This window comes from Microtus pennsylvanicus, chromosome 10 (genome assembly GCF_037038515.1).
Source record: "Microtus pennsylvanicus isolate mMicPen1 chromosome 10, mMicPen1.hap1, whole genome shotgun sequence".
Classification (NCBI taxonomy): domain Eukaryota; kingdom Metazoa; phylum Chordata; class Mammalia; order Rodentia; family Cricetidae; genus Microtus; species Microtus pennsylvanicus.
In genome coordinates, this window is record NC_134588.1 from 60,173,553 (window position 1) to 60,186,344 (window position 12,792).

The 12,792-nt window shown below is 45.3% G+C and overlaps 1 protein-coding gene across 3 annotated transcripts in view; it reads left to right on the top strand.

Moving 5' to 3' along the window:
- Rxrg (retinoid X receptor gamma) overlaps window positions 1-12,792 on the top strand; it is a 43,622-nt gene that overhangs the window by 15,007 nt on the left and 15,823 nt on the right. For 2 of the 3 annotated variants that reach the window (XM_075988518.1, XM_075988517.1), the window contains exons 2-3: window positions 409-656; window positions 11,049-11,193. In XM_075988518.1, coding sequence (XP_075844633.1) covers window positions 409-656; window positions 11,049-11,193 — 393 coding nt within the window. Of the gene's footprint in view, window positions 1-408; window positions 657-4,885; window positions 5,010-11,048; window positions 11,194-12,792 lie in introns of those variants that run through there. The other variant, XM_075988519.1, reaches the window with a different exon arrangement.

Sequence of the window (12,792 nt, forward strand, 5' to 3'; positions counted from 1 at the left end):
CTCATAGCTGTATGAACGTGGGTAGGGAATCTTAGCAGAGCTCAGGCCTCTGTTCACTCTGATCCTCACATAGGTGTTGACTTGTCCTTCCTGACTGGCCCAGGGATACAGTCCCAGAGGTCTGGGGACTTGTGAGCCATGCCATTGCTATCCTCGCTGTGCATCTCTTTCAGGTTACAAAGGATGCAGAGAGAAACTCAGAGAACTAAGACATTGATGATCCCCTCTTCTAGATCAAGCCCTCTCCTCTCCCTGTGCTTTGCTTGTCTGAGCAAATAGCATTTGTAGGAGTGGCCAAAAAGAGGGGAAGAACCCAGGAAACAAATCAGGGGTGTGATAGGTCTCTGCCTCTCTAGGAGCCCTAGCTTTGCCTCCCTAACCTCTCTTGACCTGTGTTTTTTTTTACAGGCTCCCCTGGCCACACTGGCTCCACGTCCATGAACCCATCAGCAGCCTTGCCCACAGGGAAGCCAATGGACAGCCACCCCAGCTACACGGACACCCCAGTGAGTGCCCCACGGACACTGAGTGCTGTGGGGACCCCCCTCAATGCCCTTGGTTCACCATACCGAGTCATCACCTCTGCCCTGGGTCCACCCTCAGGAGCCTTGGCAGCCCCTCCAGGCATCAACTTGGTGGCCCCACCCAGCTCTCAGGTAGGTGTTATTTCTCCCCAAGGTTAGTTTAGCCATGTTCAAGGTCCAAAGCTACTCCTAGCATAGGTTGCAGACCAGACTAAGAGCTTGAGCTGGAGCCATAGGCAGATATTCACCATGGGCTTTCTGAAGTTATTGAATTACCTCTATAAACTGCTCTCTTCAGGACCTCACCATCTGAGCCTTCAGCCTGAGGAGTCCCGTGGACCGGTAGCAATCTGTGGTTCAAGAAACTGTATGCACAAAGGCACTTCTCTGGAGGCCTTAATGGATGTGATTTCAGCATCTCTCTGAGGTGTTTGTAGACCCCTTTCAGTTTTCTTACTTCATAACGAGTACCTAGGGCAATGGTTCCAACCTGTTGGTTGCTACCCTTTTGAGAGTCCCATATCAGATATCCCACATATAAGATATTTACATTATAATTCATAACAGCAACAATGCAAATAATTTTATGGTTGTCTATTCCACAACATGGAATTTTAAAGGGCCATAGCATTAGGAAGGCTGAGAACCACTGCTCTAGGGGATTGGAGAAATGGCTCCACCAGTAAGGTGCTTGCCATGCAAACATGAGGAACTAAGTTCAGATCCCCAGACCCCACAAGAAGCAGGGTGTGGCATGCGTCTGTAATCCTAGTGCTGAGAAGGTAGAAGCAGGAGGATCCATGAAGGCTTCCTGGCCATTTATGCCAGCCTCTGGCCCCAATACATATATCTATACACACATGCATACTTAGGTCCATACACAGAAATGAGTATCTAGGCAATGCGACACCATATGTTAAAGGGAATCCAGAAATGATCAGGGCAAGTCTTTGCTAAGCATTTTCAACTGAGAGGAGAAAAATAGGCAGGCCCAGCCCAGGGACAAAACTAGAACTAGGTATATGCACATTCATATTGGCTCTGAGACTAGGAGGAGTCAAGGAGAAAACATGACCTAGATTCTGAGTATCTCCTGAGACAGTGGAGAAAAGGTGTGTGCACAGCAGACCTGCATCACTGTGGATATGCATCACTGCATCGCGTGGCCAGATGGCTTTGCTTTTCTCTTAAGACTGGCGGCTTTCCCCTCTTGGAGTGGTTGGACACGGCTATAATAATGCTGTATAAAAATACAATCCCCAGGCTGGAGTGCTTGGTGATTAAGAGAGCTTACTGGTCTTGTAAGATCTTGGGTTTGGTTTTCAGAGCCCTTATGGTGGCTCACAATTGCCTGTCACCTCCATTTCAGAGGGTTTAATACCCTCTTCTGGCCTCTGCAGACACTTCACGTGTGGAAGTACAAACATACATGCAGGTAAAACACACATGCACATAAAATAAAAATTAATAGAATTCTTTAAGGAAAAACAACCCCTAAGTCTTCAAAGCTTACAAAAATAGGAATTTACCTTCCACTTGAAGATGCCCATCCTTCATATGGACCTAACACGCTAGCAGGACCCTGTCCTTTGTGTCTTAGGCTAAAGGGTCAGCAGTTAATTGGGAAATAGTTCTTCATGGTCTGTCACAAACGTGCTGTCTCAGTTTCTTTTCCTGTTACTGTGGCAAAATTCCCTGACAAACATAACTCATGGGAGAGAGGGCTTGTTCGGGTGACAGTCCATTTATCTGGGGGAGCTGAGGCTGTTGGTCACATCATAACCATAGTTGAGAATCTGAGAGCAACATTGCCATCAAACTTTTGCCCAGTATGCTTTCTTTACTATTGTACAGTCCAGTAACTGTATAATAGTGCCCTGTCTAGGGGATGGTGCCGCCCACAGTGGGCAGGTCTTCTCATCTCATTTATTGCAATGAAATAGACATCGTGGCCAAAGAAAACCATTAAGATGATCTTCGGTGGATGGGGAAATAGGCTGTACCTATTCTAGCAGGAATTACTACAAGGACAAAGCCCAGAGGATACAGTGCATTAGAAGTGAAGACTGAGGAACAATAATCCCATTTACTATACCTTCCATTCTCTCTGTAAACAGCCAGGACCCCCATCTCCTCCTTCTGCTTACTTGCATGGGGCAGAGCAGTATTGGTTGACTTTATGATGCTTGGCTTGTATGTATAAATATTACTATGAAAATTTCTATGACAGTGTTTTTGATGAGGCTAACTTTTATAGGTTACTCATAGGGAGAATGAGTAAACCGGTGTACCTACCCTACTTTGGACAGTTATCATCCAGTCACCTGAAGGTCAGCTTAGAAAAAAAGGCTGACAATCCAAATGAGTAGGATAAAACTCTTCTTCCTGATGGTTTATAGTCCTTCAACTGAGTAGGGCAGTGTGTATGCCTGCTTGCGCATGTGTGCTCATTCCTGTGGATGGGCAAGTGTAAGGGCCAGCAGTCAGCTTTACGTTTCTTTCTCAATCATTTTCAGCCTTCCACTGAGCCTGCTGTGTAATCTCTTAGCTAGACTGGCTGACCAGTGGTTCTTAGGACTTGTCCATCTCCATCCCTAGCACTGGGGATTCAGTTACACAACCCACATTTGGCGTTCATCTGAGCGTCGGGGTCCAAACTCATGCTTATACAGCCGGTCCTCATCCCCTGAGCCATCTCTCTGGTCCGGGATTTCTGCCTTTGGTCTTGAACTGAAACATTAGGTCTTCCTGGGCCTTCAGCTTGCTGGTCTTCACACTGTACCATCACCATTCCTGGAGTTCATTTGCCGACTTAGCTCGCAGATCCTGGCACTGGCACATCTTCATAATCACATGAGAGAATCTCCTATGCCCCTTTACCCCAACACCCAAGAAATCTTGTACAGGGGGTGCTTGCTACATCATGCAGAGAAACCATAGCATTTGGGTGAACTGCATGTGCAAGAGCAAAACTCAAGAGGAGCAGAGAAGGGACCTGTGTATTGCTGGATCATCAGTGCTAGGGCCTCAGAGATGTTGTGGGGGGCAGTCAGAATGTGGGATATGTGTGCCATTTCCTGCCTTTCAGAATGAGTGTGATTTGTTTATTCACTTTCTTTTCTACAAACACATTCAAGGGAGGAGAGTAATTAGAGAGATAGCGTGGTAGTTTGTTGTCCCTGACAAAAGCAACTTATGGGAGAAAGGGTTTGTTCTGGTCTTTAGAGAGATACATTGCAGTATAAAGGTAAAAGCTGGGTTTTGCAAAGGCCATTGCCATTCATTTAAATAAATGAGTCATAGTGGTTCATATCTGTAACCCTAATTCTTGGCGGCTTGAAGCAGAAAGATAGCTATAAGTTCAAGGCCAGCCTGGGAAGCTATATGCTGAGTTCAAGGCCTGGGAAGCTATGTAGTGAGTTCAAGGCCAGCCTGGGCTACAGAATGAAAACCTGTCTCAAAGATACAAGAACAGGACTGGAAGATAGCACTGTTGGTAAAGGATGAGGACCTGGATTTGATCCCCAGAACCCACATATAAAACTGGGTGTGGTCGTGTGCTTATAATCTCAAACACTGCAGAGGCAAAGGTGGGTGGATCCCTGGGTCTCAGTGGCCAAACAGTCTAGACACACCAGTGAACTCCAGGCCCCAGTGACACACCCTGTCTCAAGACACTAGGTAGATAGCTACTGAGGAATACTGTCTGAGGCTGACTTTTGTCTACACACACACACACACACACACACACACACAATCAGTAAGTTCATAAATAAATGCATATATAGGTAAGAACTGTGAGGGCCTACAGTGCCTGTGTGTTATTTGACTCCACCCTGGTTTGGGGGTATGAAGCTACAAATGTGGCTGAACATTCAAAACAGACAGAAACCTAAGGAATAAACAAGATAATCTTAAATAATAATCACCCAATCTGTGACATATATGAAGACATATAAACCAGTGTCAGTTGGGAGAGTGGCAGGACCTGTGGGTAGGGAGCAGGCAGCACTGTTTCTCCGAGGCTGCTTTTAGTAATCACACTTTTTAGTAATGAACACTTCTAATTAAGCCAAACCTGGCCAATAAATTCATCTTCAGAGCTGTGTGTCAGGGCCGCTATTCCTGGACCATATGCCTGTACAGAGGGATCTGGGTTGAAAGGTCAGCTGAGAGCTTTGGTCCTGGCCAACTGGGCTGTGTGGAGAGGCCGGGCCAAGTTTGGCTTTGGAAGCTATATTAAGCTTGCCAAGTGCTGGTGAAGCAGCCTCAGACAGCGAGCCGCGCTCTGGGCTCGGGCTCCGGGGCCACACGCAGCAGAACTTTGCCCAGTTAACCAGGTGACACCCTCAAAAGGTCTTGATGTTAGCTGCGGAGACTTAGGCTCTGGAGCCTTGGCTAGGGCTTGTTCCTACATCCTGTCTTCTCTGCTCAGCACTGAGTCTGTGGGAGCTCGCCACTGAAGCATGCTCTTTTCCGTGACCTGTGAGTACAATTCGGGAATCTCGCGGGGAGGAAGTGCTTGGTGTGGGAAAGCAGACAGGGTCTCCCACGCTGCTCTGTTATTATGCTCTTGGAACTCCTCTGAGTGCACTCTGGGTTTTCAATCTTGGGGACCGAGGAGAACTGAGCTGGCACGGATCCGAAAAGGACTGTGTGACCTTTCACAAGCGACTTTAGCTCCCTTCTGTTTAAGTTTCATTTTCTCTGTGTGGGGCACAAATGCTTGTCCTGGTTTTCCTAAAAAGAGTTTAATGAATGCAAAGGAGATACGGATTTGAAAATGCTTCTTGAGGTCTGTAATGCCCTGTGGCAGCCAGAGGACATTATTATTGATTGTCATCATCATCATCATATATGTATCATATATATATATATATATATATATATATATATATATATATATATACAAACTGATATATATATACAAACTGATCCCTGACTCAGGCACACTGTGTTGCTGAAAGGGTCTAGAGAACATACACATGATTCATATACATGACTGAATCACACACACAAATATATGATTTATATATATATACACATATATGAATTATACACACCTATATAAATTATATCTATACACACATGCACATACATGAATCATATACCCATGGGTTATATACACATATGTTACACATGAATTATATATGTTTGAATTATATGCACATTGAATAGATATGAATTACATATAAGAATTATATATATGTATACCTATATGATTCAGTCCCTTTTGGGAGCATCTTGGTAGAGTGAGCAATTTTTAGATACCAGATCTAGATCTGAGAGGGCACCTGAACACTTTTCATGTAGTCATCTAGGCTACAGATCTCATTGTATGCGTGTTCATGTGTGTGCTCATGTGTCTGTTCATGTGTGTGCTCATGTGTGTGTGCAAAGTGCTGTATATTTGTCAGCATAAATCTGTTGGACAGACTCTGAAAAGGTCCCACAAATATTTGGTGTCTCCCTCCTCTCTCCCCACTGGCCTCTGCTGCCTGACCTGGGTGCTATCCCTATTAATTTGTGGGGGAGGGGGGCTTGGTACTTTATTGACAATTGAGCTCTTACTCTGTCAAATGTTTACATTTTTATAGAAAATATTTTCATAAAACTGCAAATATTATAGTTGGAATAGACTTAGAGAGCATCCAATCTGATGATAAAAAGAAACTGAACTATAAAATCTTCAAACAAAATTGTATTTGGAAACCTACTATACGTGTCAATTAAAAAAAGACTCGGTTAGCTGAGTATAGTGGTGCTCACCTGTAATACCAGTGCTTGGGAGGCAGAGGCAGGAGGATTATTTCAGAGCTAGCTTGGGATACAGAGTGAGACTCTGTCTCAAGCAACAAATCAGAGCCAGGCAGTGGTGATGCATGCCTTTAATCTCAGCATTCGGAAGGCAGAGACAGGTGGATCTCTGTAAGTTTGAGGACAGGCTGGTCTACAGAGTGAGTTCCGTGGCAGGCTCCAAAGTAAAAGAGAAACCGTCACTTGAGAAAGAGAGAGAGTTCAGATTTGGTGAAGCATGTTCAGAAGATAAGTAAGCTCAACTTTTTCATGTCTAGGACACACACACACATACCCCATTTGAAAAGCACTGATCTAGTCCAGAGATGAAGAAAACAAATTCTGATAGGACCTGGTCAAGATCTCCAGTGAGAAAGAGTGAGGCCAGACCCACCACAAGATTAGAGGTGGGTTCTACACCCTGCAATAGAATCAGAACCTTGAGCCTGGTCTGGATGGAGTAACTGAGGCTGAAGGCAGCCCAGAAGTGGAGCCGATGTTCTGAAATGGCTCCAAAGGTATTCAAAAAGCATCGACCACTGGCCAAATCTGCACAAATGAGACGAGCCAGTGTGCTCCTGTCTCATTCTGAGGACGCAGCCAGCCTGTGTGTAGTGGCAGGTCAGACCGCCTGCTGAATTTCAGATCTAAAGTGCCTGTTTCAGCGGGGCTACCTCTAATGGGACGAGACAGTTAAGGTTCAGGGACTCGGGGGCCAGCCAGCTAATAGGTCTGTATTGACAACAGCTGCCTTCCATACCCTGCACCATTGTCTCAGCCCACACAAATGCCAAGCCAGTCAGAGGGTGAATGGAGGAGAGGACATCAACTCGCTTGTCCTGACCCCTTTGTCCCACCACCATTGGAACTCATGAGAAGTGGGAAAGAGGCTGCTGACTCAGAATGGGGAGAGAATGTGTAAAACTGTCCTGCTCCTCCGTGGCTTTCTGCAAGGACAGGAAACTGCAAGGGCAGGTGAGGACCCCATGCTTCCTGCCAGCCCCAGCCAAGTACACAATGGAGGAAGAAAAATGAATGACCAGGATCCAGGCCCCCGGGCACCTAGCTCCAGGTGATTAGCCTTGTGAGGTACCTAAGTATGTCTTTTCCCATCCTTCCTGTCTATTGCACCCGCTGCTTCACTGAGGCTGAGTTTGAAAGCCATAATCCCTCTGCTCAAAATTTCTAGTGGCCTCTAATTCCATCTCCCCAGACAGGCCACGGAGCCTCCAAGACTCTGTCCCTGCCCATTGCTCAACCTCATCTACCACCCACATCTACCCCGTGGGCACAGTTGCTGCACAGGTTCTTGGGTTTCCCTTCAGGCCTCATTCAAAGTCTTCACCTTACCCATCATCAGCCCACCCACCTGCTACCGATTTGGGGGCAGGTTTTATCCCAAGGGCTATCACCTTCAGGAAGTGTTCCCTGATCTCACAGAGCATAATCTTTCCTTCCTCAACTATCCCACCCAATTTTATTCAGCAATTCCTGGAGGCCGTACCTGCATCTTCTTGCTGGTGAAACCTCCACAATGTTACTGAATGAATATAAAAGAAAAACCCACGGCAAGGCTATTGTCTTCATATAAGAAATAGGGCGCTATAGAGATGGTTCAATGAGTGAGAACACAGGATGTACAAACATGAAGACCTGAGTTCAAATCCCGGGACCCACATACAAACCTAGATATGGTTGCCCATGTGCCTGTAATCCCAGCCTTGTGTGGGCTGGAGGAAGGAAGATTGTTGGTGCCTGCTTGCCACCAGCCAAGCTCCAGGCTGAGCAAGCGACCCTGTCTCAAAAGAATAAAGGTGAAAAATGGAAGCGGACACTCGACATCTTCTCTGGCCTCTGCATACGCACAGGCGTACACACCTGAATAGCTCACACGTGTGTACCCCCTCAACCCTACACGGAATAAAACAGGAAGGCCTCTTTGGGCTGTCGTGAGGACTTTCAGTAGTAGTTAGCATTGATCTGGCTTCCAGAGATGGTCAATGCATTGATTTCCCTTCTGTGGTTACTGCAGGGTGCAGCTGCAGAGCTAGGGGATGAGGTGGGAGGCAGAGGGGTAGTGATGTCTTCTTGAGATGATGATCTTTCTTGTCCACCTGAGGATGTGAGGACAGAGCTGTGACCAGCCATAAGGCCCACTCTTTGGGCTCATCTGATGTAATGGCTTCCATTTATATGGGTCCAAGTGCTAATTGCTATGTCCTTGGGGCACTTAGGAAAAGCCTAGAGCTCACAGTGTCCTGATTCATACCATGCCAGTGGTTCTTCTTTTTAATTTTTTAAAAAATGGTTTATTTTTATTTTATGTACATTGGCATTTTGCCTTTATGTGTGTCTATGTGAGGGTGTCAGATCTCCTTCAACTGGAGCTACAGACAATTGTGAGCTGCCATGTGGGTGTAAAAAATTAAGCCCAGGTCCTCTGGAAGAGCAGCTAGTGCTCTTAACCGCTGAATCTCTCTCTCTCTTTTTTTTTTTTTTTTTTTTGAGGCAGGGTTTCTCTGTGTAATTCTGGCTGTCCCAGAACTTTTTCTGTAGAACAGGCTGGCCTTGACCTCAAAGAGATCCACCTGCCTCTGCCTCTCCGGTGCTGGGATTAAAGGCCTGTGCTATCACTGCCCATGTTAGCGATTTTTTTTTAAACTTGTAAAGGTACATCCGTGTCATGAGTGAAGTAGTAAAAGTCCCACTGTGAGATCAATCCTCAGACCCACCATGTGAGAACCTCCAGACACCAACCATGGGCATCATTTTCTCTCAAAGTTCCCAGGTGTGGAACATGTCTGCACTACACAGACGCAGGGTGAAATACTGGGCGTGGGCTCCAGATAGCCTGGCTTTAACCTTTCATAAAAAGTGGGAAAGAATTCTTCCATCACACATTTTCATCCATCATAAAAATTAATAAAATATTCACAACCTTTAACCCAGGGCCTCTGTCTGTCTTCCACGCTCAATAAATATTTGCTTGGTGAATTGAAAAGCTAGTGGTTTTAAAAAGAACCTAACTTGACGCTATTATCAGCTATGTTTTACTGGTCTTTCTTTCTCCACCGAAGTCCCAAAATAGGAGAGAAATCGCACCTCTGGTTCAATTTGGACTTCTAGCTACATGGTTAGACAACATAATTAAACTTTCATGGAGATGACAGGAAGTCCGTGGACCCTGTGTCAGCCCTCAGATATTTTCCTGATGTTTCTAGTAGGTTCGCATATGCAGACTTGCACCACCTCCCTTCCTTCCAGTTTCCTGTGCATTGTGTGTGTGTGTGTGTGTGTGTGTGCACGCGCGTGCATGTTTGAAGATGCACACATATGTGAGCTTGCCTATGGAGGCCAGGGGACAACTTCAGTTGTTCTTCAGGTGTTATTCACATCTGTGTGTTATCTGTGTGTGTGTGCGTGTGTGTGTTTGAAGATGCACACTTGTGTGAGCTTCCCTATGGAGGCCACGGGACAATTACAGTTGTTATTCACATCTGTCTGTTTGCTTTTGCTTTCTTCTTTCCTTCTCCTCTTCGCCTCCTCCTCTTCCTCCCTTTTTTCTTTTTTTGAGCCTGGTCTTTCATTGGCCCGGAACCTGCTGCTTTGCCTAGGTCAGCCCTCCAGAGAGTCCCAGGGATCCATGTGTCTTCACTTCCCAAGCCCTGGGTTTCTGAGCACATGCCACCATATTTTAACTTTAAAAAAATCTATAGCTTTGACTCAGGCACTCACACTACACAGGAAGTACTTTCCTGACTGAGCCCCTGTAATACGGGTTCATAATTGTGCATATTCTGATTCCTTGAGGAAACCAAACATTTTCTGAGGATGAAGAAACAGACCTTCTAGGTTATATGTCTTTCTTGGTCCTGTTGAGAATGCTGCTGGGTACCCACAGGCTGTTTCTGACTGGATGACTGCCTCAGATTGGTTCAACTTGTTTTCTCTGATGATGACAGACACAGAGCTCCAACTTCTTGGACACCTTAAGGGCCCCAGCATAAGTGGGGAGGAAATGTTCAACTTTGACAAGGAATGGGGACCAGGAAAGTCAATCTGACCTACTCAGACATCCATAAATACCAGCTCCATGCTGTGATGGGTGGGGTGGAGAAAGGGGCTTACCAGGCATTGCGGAGACAAAGCATTGGAGCTAGCATCTCCAGTGAGTTCACAGAGATGAGTCAAGCACCTGCCCTTCTCTTCCATTTTTTCATGAACCTAAACTAGTGGTCTTTGTCTCAGAGCCCTGGGGAATGTCCGGTGATTGACTAGTGAGTGGATTTGCATTTTAGGGTAGGAAGAGAAGGCTTGGCTTTTAGCATCTGCATGTCTTGCCCAAGGGCCATAGCTCCTCCTGGTGCCCTGCTGAATTTGCTGTCGGTAGTTGATAAAAAATTTAAAATCGCACAGCTGACATCGTCTATGTGTGCAGTACAGTTTAGCTCAAGTGAAACACATGAGTCAAGGGAAGACACACCACAAGCTCAACAGAGGTGTGCTACGTTGCTCCGGTAATGCTTTAGCTTCTAGAAATGAATTCTTTCATCTTGTGCACCTGTCCCATGGTTTTATATTCATGTCACTGATGAGCAGTTGGGAAACTCTGTACTTGGAAGTTACTCCTTGAAATGGAGCTAAGTGCATGCTTCTCTCAAGAGGCTTGGGGGATTGGGCTTGCCCTGCCTATGTCTTATTCTATGTTTTTGCTTGCATCTCTTGCAGCTAAATGTGGTCAACAGTGTCAGCAGCTCTGAGGACATCAAGCCCTTACCAGGTCTGCCTGGGATTGGAAACATGAACTACCCATCCACCAGCCCCGGGTCTCTGGTGAAACACATCTGTGCCATCTGTGGGGACAGATCCTCAGGTATGGATCCCCTGAGATGGAGTTCCAGAGAAGGGTTCCCTCCTCTGCTCCATGTGTATACAGCACCCAGTGAAATGAAAAGACCCTTTACAGTGGTTCAGTGGGGCTGGGGGTGGAGCTATAGATATTGTTCATGGGGTCCAAAGCCTGTAGTCTTGATGATTCTAAAACACATTTTCTGTCTTGAAAGATTGGCTTCGGTGGAAATGTTTCAGAGACTACTCTCTGGAGCAACACAATAGTGTGTATGTTTGGGATTGAGATGTTAAGTGATGATCAAATATCCCATGCTAAATTTCCTTTAATTTTTAAAAAATTATTTCTATAATCATCGAGTGTCCCAAATACATAATTATAAAACCAATAAAAAATTTCCATAATATCCCCATGAAAGAGAAACTTAAATGTTTAGCCTATGATGTTTCATCCTTTCACAACATTCTATCTCTTTCTTTTTTAGCATGCCGTTATGGACATGAATGTGTTTCCACTAGCTTGTTCTCTTCCATTTTTACCAAAATTGCTTTTTCCCCTTCCTCTCCATTCTTTCTGTTCCAACTTCTTCCTCCATCAGTTTTTTTTTAAACACATTTGAGTTTGAGAACGAGAATGACGTGTGTGCTGGGTTCCTGATTGTAAGACCAGCACTCAAGCACTCAGTGGTGAGGCATGGGGATCGTGAGTTTGAAGTGAGCCTGGCTTACACAGTCTTCTCCTATTAAAATAATGAGAAGACAAAGCATGCCTGTCTATAGCAGGCCATGAGGGCTGACTGAATGTGTCTCCATCTTCTCAGTTACTACATCAGGCTGTAATGTTGAAAGCTACCAGTACCTCAGACTTCCTCAGTTTCATGACCAACATTTGCCTGCTTTTACAACTCATTTTCAAATCATAAAGACATGACTGTAGCCATGACAGAGTGTCAGTCACAGCCCAACAAAGCATTTTCTTCGTTTTGGTTGTTTTAATGGAAGGTGGTATAGGTCCCTTTGTGTGTAGTAAAGTCATGGGATGACTATGGTCAAATTAGGGTCCTACTTCTCAAAGTTGAATATTCCAGAGATGAAACTATTAAGTTACTTGGGGCCAAGATGAAGGCCCATATTTATCATTGCTGTGAATTCCAAAAATTAGCATAGCCAGTGAATTCAACACAGCGAATTAGCAGGCAGGCTGTCTCACGCCAGCACCTCATAGGATGATATCCACTGACAGGGAGGCTCTAGGGTGCATGAAGTGACATTTGCAAGTTCCCATGGACTTCCCATGCATTTTAGCATCAACAGAAATAAAACAGAATTAGATAGCTGGGTCTGTGACTACATGGAACCACATTTTGTATTCTAGAATCTGACCTAAAAGTGTTTTAAACGATCCACTTCGCTACATTTCAAGTTCTGTGACTACATCCACGTGACCATTGCTGCCTAGTATACAGCATAGAGACTTCCCTTAAAGCAGTGGTGCTCAATTTTCCTAATGCTGCCACCCTTTAATACAGTTCCTCATGTGTGGTGATCCCCCAACCATAAAATTATTTCATTGCTCCTTTATGACTGTAATTTTGCTGCTGTTATGAGCGATCAGGTACCTGAT